General features: G+C 63.1%; 3 protein-coding genes across 12 annotated transcripts in view; 2 read left to right on the forward strand and 1 right to left on the reverse strand.

Moving 5' to 3' along the window:
* On the forward strand, nt 1-14,701 carry Zbtb7b (zinc finger and BTB domain containing 7B). Of its 5 annotated transcripts, none has more exons than XM_087203360.1 (4): nt 1-65; nt 219-315; nt 11,285-12,417; nt 12,697-14,701. In XM_087203360.1, exons 1-4 carry the CDS (start codon nt 22-24, stop codon nt 13,145-13,147), a joined length of 1,725 nt encoding a protein of 574 aa, XP_087059486.1. In that variant the 5' UTR covers nt 1-21; the 3' UTR covers nt 13,148-14,701. The 5 variants fall into 5 exon arrangements, with proteins under 5 accessions (XP_087059486.1, XP_087059488.1, XP_004871375.1 ...); XM_087203362.1 differs by having other exon boundaries at nt 20-48; XM_004871318.4 differs by lacking the exon at nt 1-65 and having other exon boundaries at nt 94-315.
* Dcst2 (DC-STAMP domain containing 2) lies at nt 14,446-23,491 on the reverse strand. Of its 3 annotated transcripts, XM_004871465.3 has the most exons (15): nt 23,236-23,491; nt 22,980-23,150; nt 22,616-22,717; nt 22,220-22,417; nt 21,960-22,025; nt 21,450-21,663; nt 21,207-21,364; nt 20,789-20,953; nt 19,322-19,489; nt 19,132-19,232; nt 18,401-18,531; nt 18,015-18,130; nt 17,624-17,717; nt 17,409-17,546; nt 14,446-14,907 (listed from the first exon to the last, which is right to left on the reverse strand). In XM_004871465.3, the coding sequence occupies exons 1-15, from the start codon at nt 23,489-23,491 to the stop codon at nt 14,886-14,888; spliced, it is 2,100 nt and encodes a 699-aa protein (XP_004871522.2). In that variant the 3' UTR covers nt 14,446-14,885. The 3 variants fall into 3 exon arrangements, with proteins under 3 accessions (XP_004871522.2, XP_087059485.1, XP_087059484.1); XM_087203359.1 differs by having other exon boundaries at nt 21,471-21,663; nt 22,220-22,717; XM_087203358.1 differs by having other exon boundaries at nt 22,220-22,717.
* Nucleotides 23,490-25,639, forward strand: part of Dcst1 (DC-STAMP domain containing 1) — a 14,474-nt gene continuing 12,324 nt past the window's right edge. For 2 of the 4 annotated variants that reach the window (XM_021249394.2, XM_004871464.3), the window contains exons 1-3: nt 23,490-23,847; nt 24,406-24,531; nt 24,619-24,693. In XM_021249394.2, the coding sequence (XP_021105053.2) occupies nt 23,490-23,847; nt 24,406-24,531; nt 24,619-24,693 (559 nt within the window). Of the gene's footprint in view, nt 23,848-24,405; nt 24,694-25,639 lie in introns of all 4 variants that reach the window. The other 2 variants (XM_087203355.1, XM_087203356.1) reach the window with 1 other exon arrangement.

Raw genomic sequence — 25,639 nt, forward strand, 5'->3', positions numbered from 1 at the left:
GCGGGGGGAGGGAGGGGAGGGATGGGGGGAAAGCAAGCAGGAGGACAGGTGAGACAGCAGGACAGGTGAGGCGGGCCCTGGGGGGGGGCGGGGGGGAGCCAGGTGAATGTACGGCTTTCGGCGGCCGAGGGGGGACGGGCGGCGGAGAAGGCAGAGGGCGGCGGAGGAGGAGCCCCCAGCAGCGAGCGGCGAGCGACTGACCGCGGCCTTCTGACCAGGACCGGAGCAGGGCCCCGAGCCCCCGGCCTGGGGAGACGCGCTTCTCCCCACCTCTGTGCCGCAGCAGCTCCGGCCCGCGGACCCGACGGCGGTGAGGTGAGTGTACCCCACTTCTGTCTCCCGGCTCGGGGTCCACTAGACTCAAGACTACTGCAGTGTCCTTCGTCTGTCCTGTAAGTGGGACCCCCCCACACACGCATGCAGACCAGATTCCCATCAGTCCTCTTCCTGGTGCCTTCCCGGGTCTTTGGAATTGGTTTTAAACTGAGAGGAAAGGTACGAAAGGCACTACGGCCGCCCCCCAACCCTGGGCGGAGGGTCCCCAGAAACTTTCTTTGCACTTCTCCCGAGATCAGACACTGTCGGCCCCAGGATGGAGAGGGGTGAGGCGGCGCTGAGCGTTTTCCCAGGCTCCTTCGGGACTTCAGGGGGACCCCAGCCCAGACCGAGTTTGGGGACTGGAAACGCCGAGGGACTAACTAGGACAGCTCGCCCCCCTGGCGCCCCCTGGCGCGGTGGGTTGGACCCTGGCCAGTTGCGGGGGGGCGGGAGGAGCGGCGGCTTGGGGGAAAGTTACCGGCTGGACTATTCGGTTTCTTGCGCTCCCAGAGCCGCACTCTCTCCAGCGGTGGTGGGGCTGGCGACAGCCTCGGAGCGGCGCGGCGCGGCGCGCACGACCCCTCTGCCCCGTTCCGCCCCGCGGCCCGCCGCCTTTCTGAGGCAGCTCTGCCCTCAGACCCAGAGCGCCGGAGGGTGACGGGAGGACTTCTGCCTACGGCCCGTCGCGGCGCCAGCGCACCTGCCCTACCCAGAGTGAGGGTCGCCGGCGCGTTGTAGAACCTAGTGTTTGGTGTCGGCAGAAGGCTTCCATTCAGAGGGGCGGGGGGCTCTGTATTCAAGTCCCATCTTTCGCTCCCCTCCTCCCACCCCACTTCAAGTGAGAGCGACGTGTCCCGGCCAGAGCGGGGGGGGGCGGAGTGGGGGGGCGGCGTGGGCAGCGGGTTGTGCCCGGACACGTGCCTGCCCAGGCGCCCCGGCCCTGCTAGTGTTTGGAGAGAGGGCGGGTCACCTGCCCCCCGCCCGGCACAACCCCCATGTATCAAAGGGCGGCTGAGACGTGGTGAGACCTCGGGGCGCCCTGGGGGGCGGGGGGCGGGGAGCCTGGGTCCTGAGCCGGGGAGGGGCAGAGGCGCCGGTGCTAGCTGACCCACAGGAAACGATCGCTGCTGACCTAGTTTGGGACACCGGAAGTGGGTGCTGCGGAGAGGGGGAGACCGGAGGGCTGTCCTGGCTTCCGGGCCAGGTGGAGGGCCGTTCTTGCGTTGACCCCCGGCCCGAATGCCTTGGAGACCCCTAGCTGCAGCTGAGGAACGGAATGAGTCAGCGCAGCTATCCCCCTTCCCCCAACTTATTCTAGAGGAGGGAGCCCGAGTGGACAGTGAGGGGTTAAAGCAGGATGGGACTGTGCTCCCTGAGGGAGTGTGTTCAGCGAACAGGGGGTGCTGAAGGCCAGAGAATTACGGAGCTGCCTCCTGCTGCCCCGCACACACCAACTGGTTTGGTCACCCCTGTACCCTCCTGGCACTACTGGTAGAGCTGGCATGGAGTGGGCATCAGGCTGGGAGGAGATACTGAGCATAAGGAGTGTTGTGCCAGGCTGCAGAAGGGCATGTTCGCGACCAGCTTTGGGTGGTAGTTAGTGTTCCTCCTTAGTGGTAACTGGGGAGAAGGGCAGGGGGCTCCCCCTGGAGCAGCTGATGAAACCAGGAGAAATCTCTGTCAGTGCCTGCTGTCCCTGGCCCCCGGGACCCTGGCTCCCCCAGCGTGCCTCTGTTACACGGTTGCTGTGGGCACGAGGCTGCCTGCCGGCACCCCAGACGCTGCCCTCCCTTGGGTACCACACCCCCTCTGCCTCGGCACAGGGGTCAGGAAGGGGTTAATACCATCAGAAAGGGGCTCTTGGGAGAAAGAAGGCAGTGCCCAGGTGTGGAGAAGGAAGGCAGGCCTGCTTTAGTCACTGCTAAGCCTGCCCAGTGTGGACTCCAGCGTCTGGGAGACCGGAGCTGCCCTCTTACCCCTTCCCATGGTGCCCCCTGGTACCCGGGGCCCCCAGCTCCTCCTTGGCTCAGTGCCCGCCCCAGGAGGGCGCGGCGGGCAGCGGGGGCTGGGCTAACAATGCACCATCGGGCCCTTTGTGTGCTTGCACTTGGCACCCTGGGGAAGGGTGGGGGAGGGGACCCAGCGGGCATGGGGGGGCGGAGCGCCTCTGGGGTGGGGACCCTGAAGGCTGGGGAGAGAAGCAGAGAATGAAAGCAGGTGGGGAGGAAAGGGAAGTAGGTCAGATAGGGTGCTGGCCCCCCATTCCAAGCCAAGGCCCAGAGCGCCAGCCTCGGGTCCTATGGCTGCCTGGATAGCATCACGCTGGAGCCTGAGACACAGCTTTGGACTGGGCATGTGGGGTCAGAAGGGACTGCCCAGGGGACTGCTCAGATGGAGGAGGCTGGCTTGGTACTGCCCCTTTCTTGATGGCTCAGAGACCCAGTTCTTCTGGCCCAGGGCCAGGGTCCCAAGATGAGGAGTGAATGGGCTCCAGGGAGGGCACTGCCCTCTGATAGAAGCCTCTGGGCCTGCTTCAGGGCTTCCTGCCCCCAGCCTGCTTGGCTCCTTGACCTTCCCGACAGTTAAGGCTGCCCTGCCACCAGGCTTTGGGGCCTATGCCTGCCTTGGCCTAGGGCTGAAGAGGAGGGTGGGGGAGGAAGGTGGGGACAGGCAGAGGGATAGGACCCTGGCATGGGGTGTGCCCGCTCTGGCCTCTTCCCCCTCCTTCTGCTGAGTAAACTCGTGAGTAAACTTGACGTTTTGCCCGGACAGTTTGAAGTTGCCTCGGCACCCCCCCACCCCAGTCCTGCCAACACACAAGCGGCCAGGCGCCAAGGCGGGCCTGGGGGACTGGGGGAAGGGGAGGGAGCTACTGACTGTCATCTCCTCTTGAGGCTTGAGGGGAGCAAGAAAGAGAGCCCCCCCCCCCAGCCAGGACCAGGTCTTGGCTGGGGCCTGTCAGCATCTGTCCTAGAGCCTTAGAAAGCCCAGAAAAAGTGTCCTCAAAGCAGGTCCTTCACCCACTTCTGACCTCCACCTCTAGTAGGAAAGACACCCAGCTGCTGCCTGGCCCCCTGAGATGCCATCTTTAATGTTCCCAGGCTGCCTGACTGAGGGAAAGCCACCTTTAGCAAATTCCTCAGGGAAGCCAAAGAGGGCTGCCCACTAGGTTCCGTCCCACAGCCTGGCATTGGTAGGAGGCCGACCCCCTTGGCATCTTAGCCTTCTCTTCCCTGACCCCCCAGCTGGCATGGCCTCTGCCCCGCCTGTCCTTGACCGCACACCTGGCCCTGACTCCTCACAGACCTCCACTGTACTTGCCATCAGGCCTGGCTGTGCCTTCCCAAGTGCTCCCTCTGCCTCCTAGCTTTTCCCAGAGCCTGGTCAGCCCTCAGCTTCCTAGCCACCAGTGTCTGGCCCAGATCCAGGAGTTGAGGGTCCCCTGTGGAAAATAGGGATAATAGAAAGCACATAGAGCTGTGAGCCCCACGAATACACTTGCTACCTCTTGACATCATCCATTCCTCTTTGGCCTCCCCAAGTCACCAGAATGGCAGGGGAAATGCCTTCCCAGTCCCCGTCAGGCCTCCGAGTGGGGCTCCCCCAAGCCCTTGCTTTCGACCTCATGTCTCTGGCTTCAGTTTCCTTCCTGTTTCCACCGCCCCCCCAACTCCTCCCCACCCATATGCCCCTTTCAACAGACATCCTCTCCTCCTTCCTTCCTCCTTTCCTCCTCCTTTGCCTGGGAGCAAGGGTCCTCTCCCCCACCATGAACCGCGAGCTCTTCCTTAACACAGTCCCTTTGGACTGTGTTGTACCCAAGTCCTCTGCCCTCCCCACCCCATCAGCCAGGCTCCTGGGAAGAGAACCCAGGGCTTCTCAAGGGAACTACAACTCCCAAGTTACACAAAGCAATTGTGATGCATACTGGGAGTTGTAGTCCTTGAGCTCTCATTTTGGCAAAGTGTTTTTGGATGAGGGTAAAAAGCCAGTTTGGATGGGTTGCAGCACAGCTGCCCTCTGCATCCCCCTACTTTATTCTCGCCATCCCAGTCCCACATGACACCATGTACCCAAGGCTGAGACGTGCTACCCATTCTCACCTAGGGCCTCACCCAAGAGATGCCCACACCCTGCCCTGCTGCCCCTGGCAAGGGTGGAATGAGGGGCCCCATGAACTCCCTCCCTGCCCCCTGCCCTCCGGGCTGGTTCCCTCCCTTTATGGGGATCAAAGGGCAGGGAACAGCCCCACCCCACACCCTTGCAGGCTGCAGACATTAGACTAGGGCTAGGGAGTTGTGGGGACTTTGGTGCCCAAGCAGATGCTGGGCAGAGGGAATGCCGGGAGGTTGGCGCCTGGTAGCAGGGAGAGACACTGGCCCCCACCCTGGGGTGTGGAGTCTGGTAACTGCTCCCAGGGCTGTCCGTGCCTCCCCGCTGTCTGTCTGGTGTAGGCCCTGACCAATCTGCTGCCTCCTGAGGTGGGGTCTTAGGTCTTATTATAGGGCCTGGGGCCTGGGCCTGCCTGGCTGGCTGGCACCAAGGCACAGGGGTGACCCTCCCCCATCCCAGGCCCACAGTTGGCATGGGGCACTGGGAGCAGGGGGTAGGAGGGAGAGGAGGCCAGGACTGCCAGCATCCTGGTGGGTAGGTGCCAACCGGGCCGGGAGCTGGTGAGGGGCAGCAGGCCAGAGGCACTGGGCCAGCAGCTATTGGGGGGAAAGGGGAGGGGATACTTCAGGAGCATTTCTGTGGTCCCCCAAGCCTAGCAGGACCTGGGATGGCCTAGTGTCTAGAGGACGCCAGGGCATCCTGGTTCTGAGCATAAGGGACCTAGGAGGTGTTTCAGTGGAAATTTGTGGCCCACCCACCTCTGGGCGCAGAGCCCTCCTGAGTTGCCCCTCAGGCCCAGGCGGGTCCCACCCAACCGGCCAGGGTAGCAGTGGCTTGCGCAAGGGGTGGGGCTGGGCGCTTCCCAGCAGATGCCCCCCCCAGCTCCTTCCTCTTTCAGTGCCCACAGCTCCCCCATTTGTCTGTCCCCCTCAGGCCACTTCTGTCCCCGAGATCCCCCTGGCCACTGGGGGCTGGCATGCATGCTGCCCCCTGGCCTAGTTGGCAGGGGCTGGCACCCAGGCAGGGACCTGTGGTATGTGAGTGGGTTTGGGGTGAGGCTGTGGGAGCCCAGCCCAGTACAAGGTGGGGGGGTTCGGCCAGTCCCAGGGGCTGCAGGGCCTGCTGGGGTCTGGGGGGCCTAACCCACATGCCCTGAGGGGCCAGACCTGGGGACCTGGGCACCTGTCTCTGGGCACTGACTGTCCAGGCTTCCCCTCCTCCCTCTTTGGCTGCTGCCACTGCCTGTCCCCACCCTTCCCTCCTCCTTCTCCCTCCCACCTCCAGCAGCCTCCCCACTTGCTCCTCCTCACCTCTGTCCTCCAGGACTGGCCCACTCCTACCTTTCCGACCCCTCACCTTTTCCCCTTTAGGACTCAGGACAGGCTGGGGGGGGGGCACAGCTGGGGCTTTGGGCACTGCAGGCAGGCTCTGGGCCTTCTCCCACGCTGCCAGCCCTTGTCACCCCTCCCTGCGGCTGGAGGGAGGGGGACAGCACCCAGAGGGTTAAGGCTGCCGGGGAGGGGCTGGGCCAGGTCGTGGGCGGCCCCTTTGAAGGCGCTGGCTGGAGCGGGGAACAGCCACCCTGCCTCCCCCAGCCCAGCCCTCCCTGCCCCTCCCCGCGTGCTGCCCCCGGGGGCCAGGAGGAGTTGCTGGCAATGCCCCTCAGCCGCCAGGTGAGTAGGCCTGCTCTGGCTTGAGAGGCCAGGCCCCAGGGGAGCCCCCGAGGCCTAGAATTGGCCAAGGGTCAGGAGGACTCAAAACAGGCTGGAAAGTGGGCTCCCAGACCTCGAGGCGGGCTGTAGGGAGCCCAGGGTGTAAGGAGCGGGACTTGGGGAGTCCTCAGAGTCTGAGGGACCCAGGAGGAGTAAGAGAAATAGAAGAAGGGCCTATAGGCCGAGCGAGTGCTAGGCCAGCCCAGGAGCTTGGGCAGGCTGGCAGGGAGCCGGGCTCCGGGGACTGGGCTGGGGTGTCCTCCGGGGCTGGGGGGCTCAGGTTTCTGCCCGGGCTTGGCGGGTGTGGGGTTACCAGGCAGCTCGGTTACCCAGCCAGACACCAGGCTGGGGGAGGGGGCACAGGGCAGACCCTGGCACCTTGCGCTGACTCCTCTGGCCCTGAGGGGAGCCGGCATGGCCCTGGCAGGGTTCCCTGCTGGGAACCCTGACGCGCAGGGTCTGTCCGGTGGGCAGCTGCCTGTGCCTTGGTGGGCACCCTGTGGGGAAAGTCCAGCCGCTCCAGGGCTGGAAACTCTGACAGGCGGAGGCACTGGTTGTCCCCGCACCCCACATCCGCTGTCTCTGCATACCCCCTCCGCCATTTATTCTCCCCAGCTGGCCCCCAAATCTTGGTCCCCTGCTCCATCCAGGAGAGTGAGTTCTCGAAGTGCAGCTGTGACTTGGCAGGACCAGGCCTCGAAGGCAAGGCCCTTGGTTTCGTTCCTCTGCCCTCTCTTCTCCACACATTCCCAGAGAGAGAAGAAGGGATGCTAGGGGCAGGGAGCCGATGAGAAGTGGGAGAGGCCTGAGTGAGAGAGCCAAGTGAAGAGGCGAGAACGAACGCAGAGGCAGGGATGGCTTTAGCAGGCCTGGAAACTGATCGAAGAGGAGAGATGAGGGCCCCGCAAAGGCCGAAGGAGGAAAGCAAAGGGTGGATCGAATGGAGGGGAGACAAGGGACAGGAAAGTAGGGAGGGGACAGAAAGAGGAGTCCGAGAAAAGGGCCCGGAGTGGGGATGGCTGATGGGCATCGGGGCAGGGGCACCTGGTGTGGAGGGTGAGGGCCAGAGGGAGACCCGCCCTCATCCCATCCCCGCCACCTTTTCTCTTCCTGCTCTTTCCCTTGAAGGGGCTAAGGTGCTGCGGGCCAAGGGTGGTGTCATAGCAGGAAACACGAAGAAGCAGTGAGGTCTCCCTCATGCAGGAGCCCCTGACCAGGATCGGGGGAATCGGGGACCTCAGGGGGGAGGCTTAACCCCCAGGGCACCGGGAAGCAGCCAACTCCCCTGCCTCCTTCCCCCTTCGCGGCTTGCGGTCTCTCTTCCCCGCCTCGGCCCCCAGGAAGTGTGAGTGCTGGGGGTGGTGAGGTTAGGGGGAGCGTCACATGGGGGATGGGGAAGGCACACACAAGCTTGGAGGGGCTGTGGGGTAGGAGGAGGGCTCCCGGGGTGGCTCGGGCACCCCGACCAGCCAGGAGACTTCTGGGAAGCCCTCGCAATCCCAAAGTGACCTGTGGCCCAGCCCTTCACTCTGCCCTGAACTGGGCCGTCCAGATGACTGCAGCGCCTCAGTCCCAGAGGCCCTGGGAAGGGGTGGCGGAGCAGGGAACAAGGATTCCTGGGTCCCCGAGGACTCCAGACTGGCTACCAACTTCCCCACCCCCTGGTCCAGCCACAGGCCAAAGCCTTGGCTTCGTGCAAACTTAGCTCCACAAAACAGGAAGAGAACCTGAGGCTGGAGTTGGGGTGGGGTGGGGGTGAAGAGAAGAAAGAAGCAAAGGTGGGTGGGCAGCTGCAGGGCGCCAGGCGCACAGTGAAGAGTTTGGCCTGTCCATCAGCCTTGCAGGAGCAGCCACAGCCCGGGCCTCCTCCTCCCTCAGCCAAGCTGCTGCTCCAGAGAAGCCAGGCCCGTCCCGCTCAGGCTGGGCACAGCTCGAGTGGGGCCCTGGAGCCTTGGGGTGCCCTGTGCCTGTGTCTCGGCCCATAGCTATTTTCTCCACTGCTAATCCTGGTTCCGCCTGCTGCCCCCCGCACTGAGCCTCACCCCCTAATCCCCGGGGTGGGGGCAGGGGCCAGCTTTACCCAGCCACCCTGTTCAGGGCCTCCTATCCCTGCCCTTCAGCTGCCTCAGGCCAGCAGTGTTGGCCCTGGCGGCCCCCACCCAGCTCTGGACGCTGCCTGAGGTCAGCACCTGGGAAAGGGCTGCACGGGTGTCTTTCTTCTTTCCGAGATGGCCAGTGCCTTCTGCCCTTGGGTCTCTTGGTGGTGGACCCACCTTGGCAGGTGCCTTTGGGCACCGAGGCCCAGGCGACAGGGACCTTCACCTTCATCCTCTCCCACCTTTCTCACCCTTGAGCCTTCCCTAGCCACAGATGGGCAGGCTTGACTCAGGGCCCAGTTTCAAGAGAGCTGCCCACCGGCTTGGCCGGTCTAGCAGGCCTGACTGTGAGGGGAGCCTGGGGGGTGGCGGGAAAGAGGGGAGCGATGGGGCGGGGCCCCCAGTTCTTCCCCCTACCAGGCAAACAGACCAAACAGACCTTGCCTGGTTCCTTGGCACAGCTGCCCCCAACTACCACACACGCCCATGCCCACGAGGTCTTAGCAAGAGGGGGCATGCCAGGCTGGGTGGGGATGGGCCGCCTTCATGGGCCATCCGGGACTGGGCCTCTGGGATGCAGAAGAGGGAAGCGTGCACAGGTGGGGCGGGCACCCTGACACCATGGCTGCACCCTGGCTCAAAGAAGGGGAGACCACCCCTCCCCTCCCAGATGATGGGCCTGGCAGTGCCCCCTTGGCCTGGCTGGCACCAGCATAGTTCCCAGTGGCACCACTGCTGGCATGGATGCTAGAGCCCTGGGTAAGGGCTGGGGAGGTTTCCCAGAACCTGGGGGGCAAAGGAGCACCCCTCCTCCTTTCCTGCCCTTGCCTCTCCCTCTCCTTCCTTGCTACCTCTTGGCCTTGGGCATTGTATTTGGGCCTGAGGGATTAAACACCCACCCTTACTGGAGCCCTCTGTGAGTTGCACCAGCCTGAGTCTGTGACCTGACAGCAGGGTGAGCCAATCAGCACCCCTGCCACACCAAGTTGCCAGGGAGACAGGCCAGGGTGGGAGAAAGGAGGCGGGCTTAGCAGCGGGAATGGGTGGGGTGGGTAGGGAAGCCGAGAGAGGGCTGGGTTGAGCCTCATGCCTGCGGGTGCCCATCTCCTAGCCAATGGACAGCAAAGGCAGCCCCAGCCGGCGCCTGGGAGGGACAGGACTCACTTGGGCCCAGGAGGTTGCCCACTGTTGCTTAGGTGGCCCGTGCTGCCACTGCTGCTGGCTTTTGTTTGTTCCTAAGTCCTGGGGCCATTTGCCACTTGTGCCATTTGTAAAGTACAGGGAGGAGACCCAACAGGAGCAGGGCGCTCTCCCAGACTGCTCAGCCCAGGGAGGGAGGTGGCCTGGGGACCTGAGGTGGGAATGGGTGGCCTGGCCAGAGGAGGTACCAGGTGTGGCTTCCCGGCACAGACAGACACGTGGGGGCTGCTCTCTCAAGGCCTCCGTGCAGGAGTCCTGGAGCTGCAGTGAAGGTGGCAGGCAGAGGCGGACAGAGACAATGCTGTTCTGTGTCCCCAAGAGGAAATCTGTGGCCCTCGACTCCCCCACCTTCACAAAACCTTTCCCCATCAATGGCTGGGCCTGAACAGTGGCTGGCACGTCAGAGAGGACACTGACAGTTGTCCTTAGAGCATCTGGACAGCGTTTAATATTACAGACGAAGAGCAGGCCTTCTCTTCGAGGGAAGTGACTTGTCCCAGGTCAGGTAGAGCCTAGTAACCAGGCTCCCTCAGGGTAACTGGAGGGAGGGAGGCCCTGCCTGGTGGTGGAATCTGCCCTGGGCCAGACTGAGGCAGGCGGACCACTTACTGGACCCCTGCTGGGTGTTAGGCAAAGCTGTGTCCTCCTTGGGCTCATTCACCCTTAACCACAACTCCAGGAGTCAACTGGAATTCTCCCATATTACAAGATGAGGAAAAGAGGCTTGAAGATTAAGTCACTTGCTTAAGGTCACAGAGCTAATCTGTGGCAGAGCAAGGATTCAGACTCAAGCCTGGCTGACCCTAGAACCTAACTCTTCCGGAGCCCAACCAAAAGTCCCCAGCTACTCCGCACCCACACAGTGTCAGGGCTGAACCCTCAGGGCTTCTACTCCCACCCCTCCTGGTGCAGCTGAGGGAGAAATGACTTGCCCAAGGTCATTTGGCAAGATACAAGCAGAGCCAGGACTGGAGCCAGTCTCCCCACTTCCAGGCCAGAGTCACCACAAACCCTGCCCCCACCCCACCGCCCTGGGTGCTGCTGCTGCTCTGGGCTTCTCTGCCTGGGCCCTGGGGGGAGCGCTGTCCTGGAATGGGGGGCTGGTAGCTGGGGGAGGAGTGGGACTGGAGCTTGGCCTATGGCAGTAGGGGAGGGGTGGGGGCGATGCTTATCTGCGGGGCAGGAAGCACCTTCGCTAGTGACACCCCAGCAAAGGTGGCTGCTCCTTGGCCCCTTGGGGGTGGGGAGGATGTGGGGGAAGGGGTGTGGGAGCTGTTTCCCCTTTGGCCTCGTGAAGGGGTGTCTAAAGGGGAGATGCCCTTTTGGTGGTACGGAGAGAGGACGGTGCCCGGAGAGTCCTCTCGTTAGCTCTGTGTCTTACAGCGTCCTCATACGCCACCAGCTGCTGCTTCCAGCAGGCCCTGGTCCAGCGTGAGCCTGAGCTCTCTTGAACCATGAGAGGCCCCATCACAAAGGCGGTTGTCCAGTTTCCAGATGAACTAAGGCCACTGCTAAGACCACCAGAGCCCTTCAGCCAGGGCTCCTGAGGCCTAGACCAGCCCGAGCTGCTTTTGAAGGGTGGGGAGGGCCAGGCGGGAGGGCTGCTGTTCTCCCAGAGGCGCTTGCTGGGCACTTGCTGGTGCAGGGATGTGGTGGACAGGGACTCGGAAAGTCACTTTGTCCAGCTGAACGCTTCCTCGTGTGAGCAGTGGGTGGTGTCACACTCTTAGGGTGAGAGTCTGCAGAAGAGCCTCTGCTTCGGGCGGCCCCGTGTCAGCCAGTGTCGGTGTCCCTTCCACCTTGCGGGGCAGTGTGCCCCTAACCTCCCCTCTGCTTGCCCCGCAGGAGAAGATGGCAAGCCCCGAGGACGACCTGATTGGAATTCCCTTCCCAGACCACAGCAGTGAGCTCCTGAGCTGCCTCAATGAGCAGCGCCAGCTGGGCCACCTTTGCGACCTCACCATCCGGACGCAGGGCCTCGAGTACCGCACACACAGGGCTGTGCTGGCCGCCTGCAGCCACTACTTCAAGAAGCTCTTCACCGAGGGTGGGGGCGGGGCCGTGGGAGCAGGGGGCGGGGGCACAGCTGCGGGGGGAGCCAGGGCCGGCGTGTGTGAGCTGGACTTCGTAGGGCCAGAGGCTCTGGGGGCCCTGCTTGAATTTGCCTACACGGCCACGCTGACCACCAGCAGCGCCAACATGCCCGCTGTGCTGCAGGCCGCCCGGCTGCTGGAGATCCCCTGTGTCATCGCCGCCTGCATGGAGATTCTGCAGGGCAGCGGGCTGGAAGCTCCCAGCCCGGATGAGGACGACTGTGAGCGAGCCCGGCAGTACCTGGAGGCCTTTGCCACCGCCACGGCCTCGGGAGTCCCCAATGGCGAAGATGGCCCTCTGCAGGCGCCCCTCGTGTCACCACCCCTGCCACCGCCTCGGCCTGTGGCCCGTCGCAGCCGCAAGCCCCGAAAAGCTTTCCTGCAGACCAAGGGGGCCCGGGCGAACCACCTGGCACCCGAGGTGCCAGCTGCAGTGCCCACCCATCCACTGACCTACGAGGAGGAAGGAGTGGGCAGAGTGGGCAGCAGCTACAGCCCCCCCCCAGGGACTGCCTCGCCTCCTGAGGGGCCCCTGAGCTACGAGGGCTATGAGGCTGAAGAGGAGGAGGAGGAGCTGGCTTATCCCCCAGCCTACGGGCTGGCCCAGGGCGGTGGGGCCCCACTGTCACCCGAGGAGCTGGGCTCCGATGAGGACGCCATCGACCCTGACCTCATGGCCTACCTGAGTTCCCTGCACCAGGATGCCCTGGCACCAGGCCTGGATGGCCCAGACAAGCTGGTTCGGAAGCGCCGCTCCCAGATGCCCCAGGAGTGTCCAGTCTGCCACAAGATCATCCATGGAGCAGGCAAACTGCCACGCCACATGAGGACCCACACGGGTGAGAAGCCCTTCGTCTGTGACGTCTGTGGCGTCCGCTTCACCAGGTGAGCCCCAGCGGGGAGGCCCGGCAGGCAGGGGCGGCAGGGTGTGAGCTGAGGGGTGTGGGGTCCTGGAGACCGTGGGGGGGGTGACAGGAGAAAGTGGGGGCCTGGTGCCCAAGGAGGTCCCGCTGGAGGCGGAAGTGACAGTGGCCAGGCCCAGGAAACGGGAGGAGAGGTAGGGGCTCCGGGGCAAGAATGGCACCAGGAGTGCTGAGAGGCGGGAGCGGGACAGGGCCGGGTCCACCCTGACCAGCAGCCTTGCCCCTCCGCCCTGCGCACCAGGAACGACAAGCTGAAGATCCACATGCGCAAGCACACGGGAGAGCGGCCCTATTCCTGCCCGCATTGCCCAGCCCGCTTCCTGCACAGCTACGACCTCAAGAACCACATGCACCTGCACACGGGGGACCGGCCCTATGAGTGCCACCTGTGCCACAAGGCTTTCGCCAAGGAGGACCACCTGCAGCGCCACCTCAAAGGCCAGAACTGTCTGGAGGTGCGCACCCGCAGGCGCCGCAAGGACGACGGGCCACCGCACCAGCCCTCGCCCTCCCCCGCCGGCCTCGACCTCTCCAACGGCCACCTGGACACCTTCCGCCTCTCGCTGGCTCGATTCTGGGAGCAGTCGGCCCCCTCGGGGCCCGCGGTGTCCACCCCGGGGCCCCCGGATGACGAGGAGGAGGAGGGGGCGCCCACCACACCCCAGGCCGAAGCTGCCGTGGAGTCCTCTTAGAGAGGCCCGCGTGGCTGGGCTGGAGCAGGGAGGGGGCCGCCACGCCGAGCAGTGGGCGCGGAAGAAGACTTGCAGCCCCTTGGCCCAGCCTCGTTCCGGCTCGCAGCTGAGGGGGTTTGGGGCCAGGGGCTTCCCGCATTGGGGCGCTTCGCCCCCACGAGTGATACATGCTATATTATGTATACATTTACAGCTCTGTTGTAAAGCTGGGCCCGTCCCCAGCTGCTCCTGGGGAGCAGAAGCAACGATGAATTTCTGGTCTGTGGGCCCACTTCGGCTATGCGGGTTTCTGGGCACGGGACTTGGGACCAAAGCCTTCCCCTGCTCCCGTGCCTCGTGGGGGCTTCGGCTGTGGAGGGGCGGAGGACTGCCTCTCCCTTCCGAGACCCCTCCTTCCTGGTTTCTGTTCCCTTTTCCCAGCGGCGAATTATGCAAAGGGGGTGGCGGGGCGAGGGAAGGGAAGGGTAGGTGGGCAGAGCTAGGTGGACGCCTGCAGGCCGGGAGGGGCGGCTGCGCCCTAAGGAAGCAGCCAGGGTCCCCTCCGCCCTGCCCCGCCCTGCCCTGTCGCTGAGTCACGGGGTCCTGGGGGGCGGCGGCCTGTTCTGCTCACCGCCCCTGGGGGCTCCGCCCGTCCTCCCTGTGTCCTGTCCCCGGCAGGGAATGTCTTGTTCCCGCCGCTCCCTCCTGGGGCCAGAGGGCAGGGCGGGCCGTGCGACTCTGCTCCCCGCCTCCCGCCCAGGTGCGAGCCAGCCGGCACCGTGGCCGCCCCTGACTCACGCCGCCCGGGGCTGGCGGGGTGGGACCGGGCGAGGGGTTGGGGAGCCCGGCGCCGCCTGGCGGCCGACCCTGCGCGCCTGCGAGCGAGCGAGCGCCCCCCGCGGGCGGCGGCTGTCCTTGCACCCGAGACCCCCGAGCCCGCCGGCGGGGCGGAGAACGCGCTCACCTCCCGAAGAGAAGGGTTGAATCCACCCCATCTGTACATAGCCCCTTCTGTTTGTCTTGTTGAAATCTAGTTTCAGATTTTTAACTCCCCCATTCTGCTGGGGTGGGGGGGCCCGACCCCGTCCTCGCTGGGTGCTGGACCCCCGTTGCGGCCTGGGCTCCGCCTTGCACTATTTTCCCTCCTTGGCCTGGAGGCCCCTCCTCCTCCTCAAACGGGGCAGGTCCAGGGGCCGGTGCTCTCCCCCCTTCCCTGCACCCCATGCCCATTTGCACAGCTGCCCAGGTACCCCCAACCGTGGGGAGGGGTCACAGGGAGGGGTTAGTGGAACCAGTCCCGGTATCTATTTAAAAAGTGATGATGTAATATATTGGGGCGGGAGGGGAGTTCAGGTGCCCTGGGCCTCACTTGAGCATTTGGGTGACGAGGGAGCCCAGGGCCGGGAGACCTGGGGCCTGGCCCCAGAGAGTGGCCAGCGTGGCCTCCCTTCTCCCTACTCGGGCTTTCCCAGTCAGTGCCTTAGGAGGAGGCGTCCCCCTCCTGTTCTCTTCCCCTAGCCTTGCCCCCCACCTCGGGTGTAAACGACAGGAAGAAATAATAATTTAAGATTCACACTTGTGTCCACTTTTGGTTCCTTTATTTTGGGGACGGATGAGAAGGATCCCGAGGAGAGGGAGGTGAGAGACAGGGTTGGAGAGTGCTGAGGCTGGGGCAGGGTGCAGGGGCAGGGTGCAGGGGCAGGGGGTCCCTGAGGGCGCAGGTCCTGGGCCAGCTTCAGGTGGGGCACGGCCACTTCTTCTAGGGCTCCTCGTCTGGGTCACTAGGGAGGAGAGGCGATGTTTTCACACAGGTGTGTCCTCCCCTGCCCTGCCCCCTCCGCTCCTGCCCTGCAGCTCCTGCTCTCCTGCCCCGAGGCATAGGAGCCCCAGCCTGGAGATAACTTCTGACTTTAGGCGGGTGCTCAGGGATAGGTGGCCAGTGACTTGCCTGAGGTCACGCAGCCTGTAAGGGCAAAACCACTGGCCTTGCTCAGGGCTCCGCTGCCCCCTGCTGACCAGGCCTTTCCACTTCCCTGGGCCCCAGGAACCTCCAGAAGGACCCTTTGCCTCCCTTTGCACCCAGGGCTCATCAAAAACCTCTGCAGCCCACTCCCACTGGAATGTGCGCGGGGACAGCTTCCGTCACACACAGGGCCCAAGCGGAGCAGCTCGGCCTTCTGTTCCCAGCTGCCCCATGGTGTTCGTGCAACACCCTTAGCTATGGCAGCAGCTGTATCACTGGCGCTGTGTCTCTTGCCCCATCCACCGAGGGTGCTGCACTGGGCTTGGGCTGCTCGGTGGCCCAGCAGCCTCCTCACAGGAGGACCTGATTCCCTGACTTAGGCCTTCACGGCTTGGCCCCAGAGACCTTCACCTTGGGCAGCCTCCCCCGTCAGATGTCCTCCTCAGCCCGGCCACTCAGCAGACTCATCCCAGAGCTCCGAGCCCCTGTCCGGCCAGCGCTCCTCTTGACCACTGCCCTGGCCTGACGTCTCAGCACGACATGGCCCCAGGCTGCTGAGCCAAGGCTCCCTGTCTTCCCCAAGGCCAGTCGTCTCAGACACCCAGCTGAAGACACCCCGCTTCTCAGCTTGTTCTCCCCTGACCTGCCCAGAAAAGCGCCCTTGGCCCTACCCTAGTCATTGCTGCCACATTTGCCAAAGAAAACCACATAAAGGGGGAGACACTGGCACAGCCCTTAGGGTTAGGGTTTCACCTGGGCCTCTGACACAGGCTGGAAAGCCTTCTCTCCCCAGCTGACTTCTGAGCACACTCCCCATGGTAGCTGTTTTGGCCTCCGCCACCCACTCCTGAGACCTTTATGCCACTCTCGGCCACCCCTTCGTGCTCGGAAGGTGCCCTTGCCTCCCACTCCCCCGAAAAAGTGGGGCACTGGGCTGGGGAGGCTCAGCTCTGGCCCAGGACCTCCTCCCCCTCCACCCTGTCCAGCCGGCACCAGCCAGGGTCACCTTGTCCACCTGGCCTAGAGCCCCTCCCTTTTCAATGCTCTCCTGCTTTTCCACTTCCTGTCCTTGGATACAGAAACATCTGTTAATGCCGTTCCCTAGCAGACTACTCTTGGGTGTAGCTCTCTTCACCATTGAGCTTCCTGTTCGTAACTACAGTTAGTATTTTTATGTTGTTGTTTGGGTTTTTTTGGTACTGGGCATCAAACTCGGGTCTTTGCGCTTGCGAGGCAGGCGGCGGAACCACTGAGCTACATCCCTGGCCCCTACCGTTAGTATTTTAAAGGAATTATCAAACTTCTGGCAGCCATGAAGCAGGGCACACCTCCCCTCTTCCTGAGTGCTCTCTGCCGACCACCCCTCAACCTGCCCTGAGCTGATTGTGGCCTCCACAGCGTGTGGAGCCTCCCCACAACACACCAGTGATTGGGCTCCCTTACAGCCTTTCATGCTCTGTTCTCCACCTTCCCTCCCTCTCAGGTGACGAACTCCCCAGGTGGGCCCGAACCCCTCTGCTGCTGTGCCCTCACCGGATGCTCTAGCTGTCCTCACAGGCTCAGCCTGCGCACCTCCAGCCCCAGGCTCGCTCCTTCCGCCTGCGCCCGGGCGCCTGAGCTGGACAGTGTCTCAGGCCCCGCACTGGGCCAGTCCCCTCCCCACCAGCTGTTTCTCCTCCCGCCCCAACCTGCCAAGCGTGCACCCCAGGCCCCTCAGGACCTGGAACCACAGGCTGTCCCAGCCTTTCCCGCCTCCACTCTGCCTTTTCAGCTCACAGTCTTCAAAGACAGGTGTGAACACTTCACTTTCCAGCCTGATTCTCAAACGGCGAGTGAGGCCTGTGTCCGTCACTCCCACCTCGACTTCAAGCTCATCTCCCAACATTCTCAGAGGTGTCCACCTGAGCACCCCCCCACCCCAGGTGTTACTGCCTCCCTGTATCTCATTCTCTGAACTCCCGAAGGCCTCGCCTCCACACTTTACTGCACTTAGCTGACAACACTCAGGTGGCCACAAAACCAGGCTCATTTTCCCTTCTTCTCTGAAGCCATTACTATGCCCCTCCAGCAGTGCAGCGTGTCTCTCCTGCACTGGGGTTCCCTCTGAACAGCTGCGTCCTTGCTCTGTGGGGCGCCCTCTACACAGCGTGACAGGGAGCCCCTGCAGGCGGCTCGGACCAGCATGGGCACCCACGGTGCCTGTTCCTTGCCCTCCTCAGTTCTGTGCTCAGCCCCAGCTCTGGTCCAGGCGCCGCGAAGCCCGCTGCAAAGGCGACAGCCTTGCTTCCTGCTGGCTCCTGTGACTGACCGCGCCCTCACCTGGGCCCAGAGCTAGACTCCTCCGAGTGGCTGCTGTCCAGCGCTCCCTGGAGCTGTTGCCACATGATTGGCTCCTCCTCGGGGGCCCTCCTTCCGGCAGCCAGCCAGAGCCGGGGGCCTTCCTCGTCGCTGGAGTCCCTGGAGAAGCCTGTCTCAGGCGTGCAGAGGCCACTCCCACCACCCCCACAGACTGCAGTGGCCTCGGAAGGACTCACAGCTCTTCCTCCAGGTCCCCCTGGCCTGAGAGGGGAGCGGCACACACGGAGCAGGTGCTGCCCAGCAGGCGGTAGCAGTCCTGGCAGTAGCGGCCTGCAGGAGGCAGGAGGGAAGGAAAAGTTGAGTTACCCACCCCATCCCCTGCTCCCTACTTTCCAGCCCCTCCCTCCCTGCCGCACCCCCAGGGACAGCCCTGTCCAGTGTGTGTTACGGAGCTGCCCCAGTGTCCTTGCATAGAAACCCTGTTCACAGCTGCAAAACCACGGAGAGCCCAGAGGAGATGGGCTACGCATGGCCATGAAGGGAAGGACAGAGGTGGGGGAGAGGCTGACGGTCATCTGTAGAGCTGGCATGTGCCATCAGGGAGGGGCCACACACCCCGGGTCTCACCTTGGCACCCTGGGGTACTGCAGAACACAAAGCTGTCCGTCTCCCCGTCCTCTGGCGGCTGCCCACAGCCCAGGCAGTAGGCCTGGTGCCTGGTAAGTGGTCTCAGCCATGGGCACCTGAGAAGAGTGCCACACAGGGGAGCAGCCAGGCTGTCGGGGCCCGCACCAGGGCCTGCCTCCTGCCGCCTCCAGCAGCACTGCTCTGCGCCCTGCCTTCCATCCTCCCCTCACACCTGCTCCTCACAGTGCTGTCCTGGTCTCCTCTGGGGTGTGGGGTGGGCACCCTCTCCAGCCAGAGCTCTGGTCGCCTCAGAGGACAGTGGCCCTCAGCACTGGCTCGTTTTCTGTCCACTCTCCCCACAGCCCCGGGGGAGGACAGGGACTCACCGGATGGCCAGCGCCTGGAGGGCACTCACGTGGCCCTGGTCAGCTGTCCGGCGCCTCACAGCGCGGCGCAGGGTGGACAGCGGGTTAGCTCGGCGGCTCAGAAGCACATTGTAGAGGTAGGAGATCCTTTCCTGCTGGGCAGTCACCCTGGCCTGGCTCATCCACCCCTCAGGCCTCCGCAGCCCTGCCCTCTCCTCCTCTCCCACTCCTACAAATCCCCCCAGGCTTGACTCAAGGGCCCCTCCTCTGGGAAGCCTTCCGGGCCTTCCTGGGTAGAATTACCCACTCCCTCCTCTGGACTTCCATAGCACTTTATCTGTTCCTTAATATGAGCTCTTTTTTGACCATTGTAATGTCCCATTAAAGGCCACTGTGGCCTGCCCTTAGATGAGTCCCAGCCTGGCTGCTTCATCCAGGTGTCCTCGGGGACCAGCACAGTGACAGACATACAGTAGGTGCTCAGCAAACAATGAGCAAGCGAGTAGACAGAGGGTGAATTTCCCTCCACCCCCGAGATGCCAGCACTGCCCCCGTCCCCCTGGTCTTCAGACTCTGGAGGTGAGCAGTGTGCCAGGAAGCCTTGCCCCGAGTGGGCCCAGAGACCTGCCCTTCAGGTCGCTTGCTTTGGGGTTCAGCCAGAGGAGACAGAACTGGGCTGCCCAGGTGCTCTGAGCTCCCCAAAGCCTACTCGGCCCCAGGGGTGGGCAGGGGCTGGCGTGATCGGCCCTCACCTGTTCGCGGGATGGGTAGTAGGAGGCGCAGATGACCCGCCGAAGCCGGCTGACGTAGCCGCCACACAGCGTCACGAAGACACACAGGCCGTACATGGCACCTGCAGCACAGAGGCCTGGTGAGTGCTGCCGAGGGCCTGACTGGCCACCCTGCTGCCCACTCTGGCCTGGCCCGGGGCTGTGAACACACCAATGACTGTGTAACTGGTGGAGTCTGGCTCCGAGGGCTGCAAGAGGCAGCGCCGGGACAAGATGCTGACGTTGCCCTGCTGCAGGACATCAAAAGCTGACACCAGGTCACGGTAGATGTTTCCGGTGTATCCAGTCCCTTCCACGGTTATGGACACTAACACGGGGCCTGGTGGAAAGACACAGGGTAGGGGCCGGGGATTGAGCTCAGTGGTTTCGCCGCCTGCCGCACAAGCACAAGGACCCGAGTTCAATCCCCGGTACAAAAACAAAAGAAAAAGAAGCAAAGACACAGGGTAAGCAGCACGCATGCAGGTACCCGCTCCTCCGAAAGAAAACGAGCAGTCTGTCCATTGGTGGAAGCCCAGGCCGTGCAGGCCACAGGCATGGCCCACGCCCTCAGCCAGGCCCCATGCCCAAGCACCCTCAGGTGCCCCGAGGCCTGGCCTCAGTCCTGGGCCTTTGGACTGGCTCCCTGGTCCAGCTGGGCTGCACTGGTGTCTGGCCAGGCCACCAGATCTGAGATTCACCCCACCCTATGGCACCCAGAAACACGTTGTTGGGAGGCATTGGCAGAGTAGGGCGTGGTGGTGCATGTCTGTAATCGTGGCTACTCGGGAGGCTGAGGCAGGAGGAGCAAAAATTTGAGGCCCCTAGGAAATGTAGAGGGACCCTGTCTCAAAATAAAATTTAGAAAAAAGGGCTGGAGATACAGCTCAGTGTGAAGGCCCTGGGTTCAATGCCCACAACCACACCCACACACACACCCACGCAGCATTGTGTACTGACTGTGAAGAAGGCATTGCACTAACTGGATGTTTGTTTTGGGTTTAGGGCTTTGATTTTTACTTTCTCAGACCTACTTCTGGTGTGGTCACGCCAGTTTGCTCCATAGCCCGTGGCAGTCTTTATCGTGGTCTAGCAGGTGCCCAGCAGTCTCCTGTCCTTACAGTGACCCAGAGAAGTCGCCCCTTCCTTATCCCATAGCTCAGATGAGCAAACTGCAGCTCCGGGAGGTTATACAACTTGCTTTTTTGTGTGTGTGTGTGCCGGGGATCGAAAATATACAACTTGCTTGAAGTCACTGCCTGACAGAGGACAGGGTGAGGATTTGAACCCAGAGCAGTTTAACCTAGAGCTGTGTCTTTCCTCTGTTTCCGGGGTTCTGTTTGGTTTTGGTTTTTGTGTGTGTGTGTGTTGTGGTGAGGGGCTTTTTGAGGTAAGGTATTGCTATGTAGTTCAGGCTGTCCTCCAACTCACTATGTGACCTTGGACTTGCAGGGATCCTCCTCCCTCAGCCTCCCCAGTGCTGGAATCACAGGTGTGTGCTACTATGCCTGGCCTCAGTTGCTCTGTATTGTTAGGACCTTGACCTGGGTACAGGTGTGCCAGGCGGAGGATGGAGCTGGAAGAGGTTGCGTGGCAGTGATGTGGGGACTTCTGGAAAGCGGGGGTGGCGAGCACTCACTGCGGGCCACGATCTCCCCCTGAAGCTGGTACCGGGCCAGGTCCAGCACCCAGAAGACAGTGTAGTCCAGGAGGACCAGCAGCAGCATGAGCACGAGGTGGCGCATCAGGCTGAAGAGCTGCAGGACGTAGAAAAGCTGCTCCCATTGGGACAGGAAGATGGAGCCTAGGCACAGGGTGATCTAGGGGTAGTCCCGGTCCCACCCACTGGGCCCCGATCCTGAGCGGGCACCGTCCTGGGCCGCTTGCTCCTGCAGAAGATGGGAAAGAGGCTGTGGGGACCGGGGCAAGGTGGGCGTCTGTGGTCAGTGCCAGACCCGTGGCTGGAGGTGCAGCCAGCCGGTCTGCGGGACCCTCCCTGCCTGCGGCCCTGAGGGTCAGGCAGGGGCCCGAGGGGAGCCCTGGCCACAGCCCCTCACCAGGCTGGACGTAATGTCTGGCCTCATGGGTGCTGAGCGGCAGCACTGTGGGCAGCCTGGCCAGGGAGCGCTCAGCCTCCATGCGCAGGAAGCGCCTGGTGATGTAGACGTTGTCGAAATCGTCCCAGTTCAGGTAGGCGTACCAGTAAAACAAGGCTCTGGAGAGAGAGAGGTGCACAGAGGCCTCTGGCGCCCGGGTGGGACTCCCGGCCCGCCTGGCCCCGGCCGCCACGGTGCGCTCACTGGAGGTAGAGAAGTACGAACAGCAGAGGTGTGGTGTAGCCCAGCAGAGCCAGGGCCTCACGGAAGCGGAGCAGCTTCAGGCTCACGGCCTCGTGGAGGTCCAGAGCCACTTGGGAGAGGCTGCGAGAGGCACTGAGGTCCACAGAGAAGTAGTGGGTAACGGTCATGTTGAACTCGAACTCCCGACGCACCCGATCAATCAGCATCAGCACGGCTGGGCAGTGGGAGGCGTGACAGGAGAGTTAGCTGGCCCAGCGGCAGGCGTGGGGCTGTCCCAGCCTGGGGCTCACGGGGTCGAAGGCCCACTGCGGCCTGGGGGGAGGAGAGCGCTGCTCGGGGCCCAGCACTGTGCCCGGCACGCCGGAGAGGCCCGTGGGCTCTGTGTGCCCCGTGCCTGTCCCACCTCAGCTCCCACTCTCAGCCGGGCTTTGCTCAGGCTCCTCTGGCCCGCGCTGCCCTTTCCTGCTTCTGCTTCTCGTTTATGGCCTGACCGGGGCTGGGGCCACTCACGGGTGCCGATGGTCTTGTGCAGGAAGGGCTGGATGTACTTGGGGATGATGCAGAACACCTGGACCACTGAAAAGCCAGACTGCAGTGTCGGCCGGCGGAGGGGCCGAGGGCAGGACTTCCTGCTTCTCCTCTTGGTCTCTTCCTGTTGCCCCATGCCACATTTGCCCGCCTGCCGCCCAGCCCTCCGTCCCGGAGCCCAGCAGCCTCAGGGCCCCCAGGGTCCCCCCGCCGCCCCGCACCACAGCCCTGGGCTTCCTCACAGCTGGCAAGGCCGCACAGCGCCAGTTTGAAGGGCATGAGCACATAGCACAGGTGGTAGGCTTGCGGGATGACCTTCATGCAGTTGTCTTTGGCGTCATCAAAAACCCGGGCACACTTGGAGTGCGGGCTGCCCAGCTCCGCGTTGCAGACGTCGCCGATGTGGAGGAGCCAGTACCACACGTTCCTCAGGGCCCTGGCTGGGGACAGTTGTGGGGCTGGGGCCCAGGGCCACAGTCCCTCAGGCTCTCCTTTCCAGGGCATGGGGAACACCAGTGGGCGCCCAGAGCGGGGGAACCCTGAGGTGGGTCCCTGCTGGGCCGGGTCAGCACCCAGGAGGCCGGGTGGGGACAGGAGTGAGGCTGGAACCCCCAAAGCTGGCCGCGCACTGGGCTCACCCACGTGCTTCACGCCATCCATGATGGAGCGGAAGAACTTGCGGATCTGGTCAGCCGCCACTTTGGCCTTCTGGGCCAGAGCCTTAATCTTGCTCAGGGCACCTGTGAGAAGCGGCAGGGACACTGCAGGCTCCACCAGGGCCCAATTCTCGCCAGGGCCCTGCGAGGGAGGGCAGAGGGGGCTGGGGCCTGTGGGTGCTGGCTCTGCAGCGGAAGAGACCCGCGAGCAGGGCACGAGGTTTGGGCTGGGCCCCAAAGTCTCTCCGAGGCTGGGTGCTTCGAGGTCAGGACACAGGGGTGAGGCGAAGGGTGCCAGGCCGTGCAGGATGGGGGCCCAGGGCCGTGGGAGACAGAGCGGGCTTACTGGCGAGGGGCTGCCAGGCCCGCTCTAGCACCTCCGCAGTCTGGTTCAGGGCCAGCTCTGCCCCACAGGCCACAGCCTCACTGGCCCGGGAGAAGTTGCGCAGGGTGTTGGCACAAGGCCCTTGGAGCACCAGCCCAAAGGCGGCCACCAGCAGCAGCATCCGGCCGTGCCCTGGGGAGATAGCCCCAAACCTGGCAGCCAGGCCCTTGCAGACAGCCACCGGACCAGCCCACCCCCACCCGCCTGCCGGGCTTACTGGAGAAGGCCTGGGGCAGCATCAGAAAGACAGTGGCTCGGATCTGGCGGGAGAACGCCATGCCCAGGCTAAGGAAGGTGGCCAAAGTAACGGTGCCCACCAGGCAGCCCCAGGGGTTGTGCCCCTCCACCAGCAGCTCCAGCAGCCCATAGGCTGTGGCCAGGGACAGGCCCAGGGTGAAGCCACCTGCACTGCGGACCACGGCCCGTGCAGAGCCAGGCTCCTCCACCCCCAGGGCCAGCACGACATCCCCCATGGCTCTGCACGTGGCCCCTCCGCCACACGCCTGCCTCTCTCTGGAGACAGGGTTCTGGAGCCCTGGAATTCTTTGCCCTGCCCTGAGATTCCGGAGGGCATGGACTTTGTGTCTCGGAACCCCTCACCTGTTCCGAGGACGGCAAAGGAGAGTGGTCTCACCCCCTCAACCTCTCAGGGCTGGGGGACCAAAGACAGGCGCAGAGAGGCCGAGTGAGGCAGGCCCCTCCTCTCCCAGGATGGCCCAGGCCTTGAGGAGACTGCTGGGACCAGAGAGGGCTCCCGGGAACAGATGTCCAGATGTTAAACAGCCCCAGAGCAGAGCAAGGCTGCCAGGAGGGAAAGCACCCCACACCAGTGAGCTGGGCACCAAGCCCCTCCCAGAACACCCTCCTTTCCTCCTCTCTTCTCTTGCTCCTTTTTTTTGTGTGTGTGGTACCAGGGATCGAACTCAGGACCTTGCGCTTAAGAGGCAGGCAGTGGAACCACTGGGCTAAGTCCCTGGCCCTTTTGTTTTGGTACCAGGGATCGAACTCGGGTCCTTGCGCTTGCACAGCAGGTGGCGAAACCACTGAGCTAAATCCCTGGCCCCTCCTTTTTTTTTTGAGACAGGGTCTGGCTATGTAGTTCAGGCTAACCTTGAACTCACTGTGTAGCCCAGGCTGGCCTCGAACTCCCAATGATCCTCCTGCCTCAGCCTCTCAAGTGCTAGGACTACAGGGTGCACCGCCATGCCTGGCTTCTCTCCCTCACTCCTGTTCCACTTCTTCAAGGTCCCTTATTCTCCCCCAGGGCCCCCCGAGATCCCACCACCATCCTCCAGCTTCCCCCAGCCACCATCCCCCGCAAGTCCCTAAGCCTGGTGAGCCCACCCTAGGCAGAGGGCGGGCTGAGAGCTCAACCATCCCCTTTCAGCTCTGCAGGCGCTGCTGAGCTGGGGGCTGCCGGAGCCCTGCTGCCGGTTCCTGTGGCGCCAGCCAGGCCAGTTCCCTGTCGCTGCCTTCCTGCTGGGGGCTGGCACTGGGGGGCTCCTGGCCATAGGTGAGTGGGGAAGCAGAAGGTTGGGTGGGCAGCGGCTGGACGCAGCTGGGCCGAGCTGTAAACCTTCAGCTTCACCCGGGCCCTCAGGTCTCTTTCAGCTCCTGGTGAACCCCATGAACATCTATGAAGAGCAGAAGATGGTGGTGTTGTATGGCTTGGTGGGTGAGTCCCAGCCCGAGGCTGGGGTGCGCGAGGCTGGGTGCCCAGGAGTCAGGGCCCCGTCATCCTGTGGGTCAGCACTTTGTGCCTTTAGGGGAAATCCAGGGGGAGAGGGCACAGGCCTTGTCTCCAGTGAGTCTCCCCAGTTCAAGAGGCACCCCACAGTCAAACCCCACCACCCTCCCTGACCTCTCTGGTCCATTCTCTGCTTCTCCAGAGAAATTCAGCTCATCCATCCATTCATTCAGCCCTTCCTCACCGGCTGCTTGAGGTCACAGCATGACACGGTCAGCAAGCTCTGGTTCTTGGAGTTGACTGGAAGGGAACAGGGAGAAAGTTAGATAATGAACAACAGATAAGCAAGAGCACTTCCCAGTTGGGTGAGGGCACCTGCCTAGCGTGCACAAGGCCCTGGGTTCAATCCTTTCCCCAGAACACAAAACAGGCGGACAGTCAGAGAGAGAATTTCTGACGGCAGCGAGTGGTATGAAACCTATGAGGCAGAGGACAGAGGAAGCGATCAAACGTGGCTGGGGTCAGCATGAGCCCTTAGGGAAGGCTTCTCAGAGGAGCTGACTGGCAGGAGATGTAGGGCCTCACAGGCGAGGTGAGTGCTTGCCGGTAATTTATATCCCCAGCCCCAAAGATGAGATTTGAATGGAGACCTTTGGCTGCAAGATCAGAAAGCCCACCTAAAAGTGGTTGAACCATAGAGAAAGTTTATTATCTCAGAGAACAAAAATCCAAGTGGGGTGGTTTTGGGTTTTGATAATTCAATAGCTCAATAACCCATCAAAAAGGTTCCTTCTGTCTTTTCTCTCTGCCACCTGCAGTGCAGCCTGTCAACCCCTCCACTTCAGTTCACAAAACGGCTGCAGCAATTCCAAGCATCACATCTTCTTTCTTTTTAGTGCATGTTTGCAATATCTAATAATTACATTCATTTTGG

Source organism: Heterocephalus glaber, unplaced genomic scaffold (assembly GCF_053883595.1).
Source record: "Heterocephalus glaber isolate CG9 unplaced genomic scaffold, H.glaber_assembly_v1.0 deba00001795, whole genome shotgun sequence".
NCBI classification, from domain to species: Eukaryota; Metazoa; Chordata; class Mammalia; order Rodentia; family Bathyergidae; genus Heterocephalus; species Heterocephalus glaber.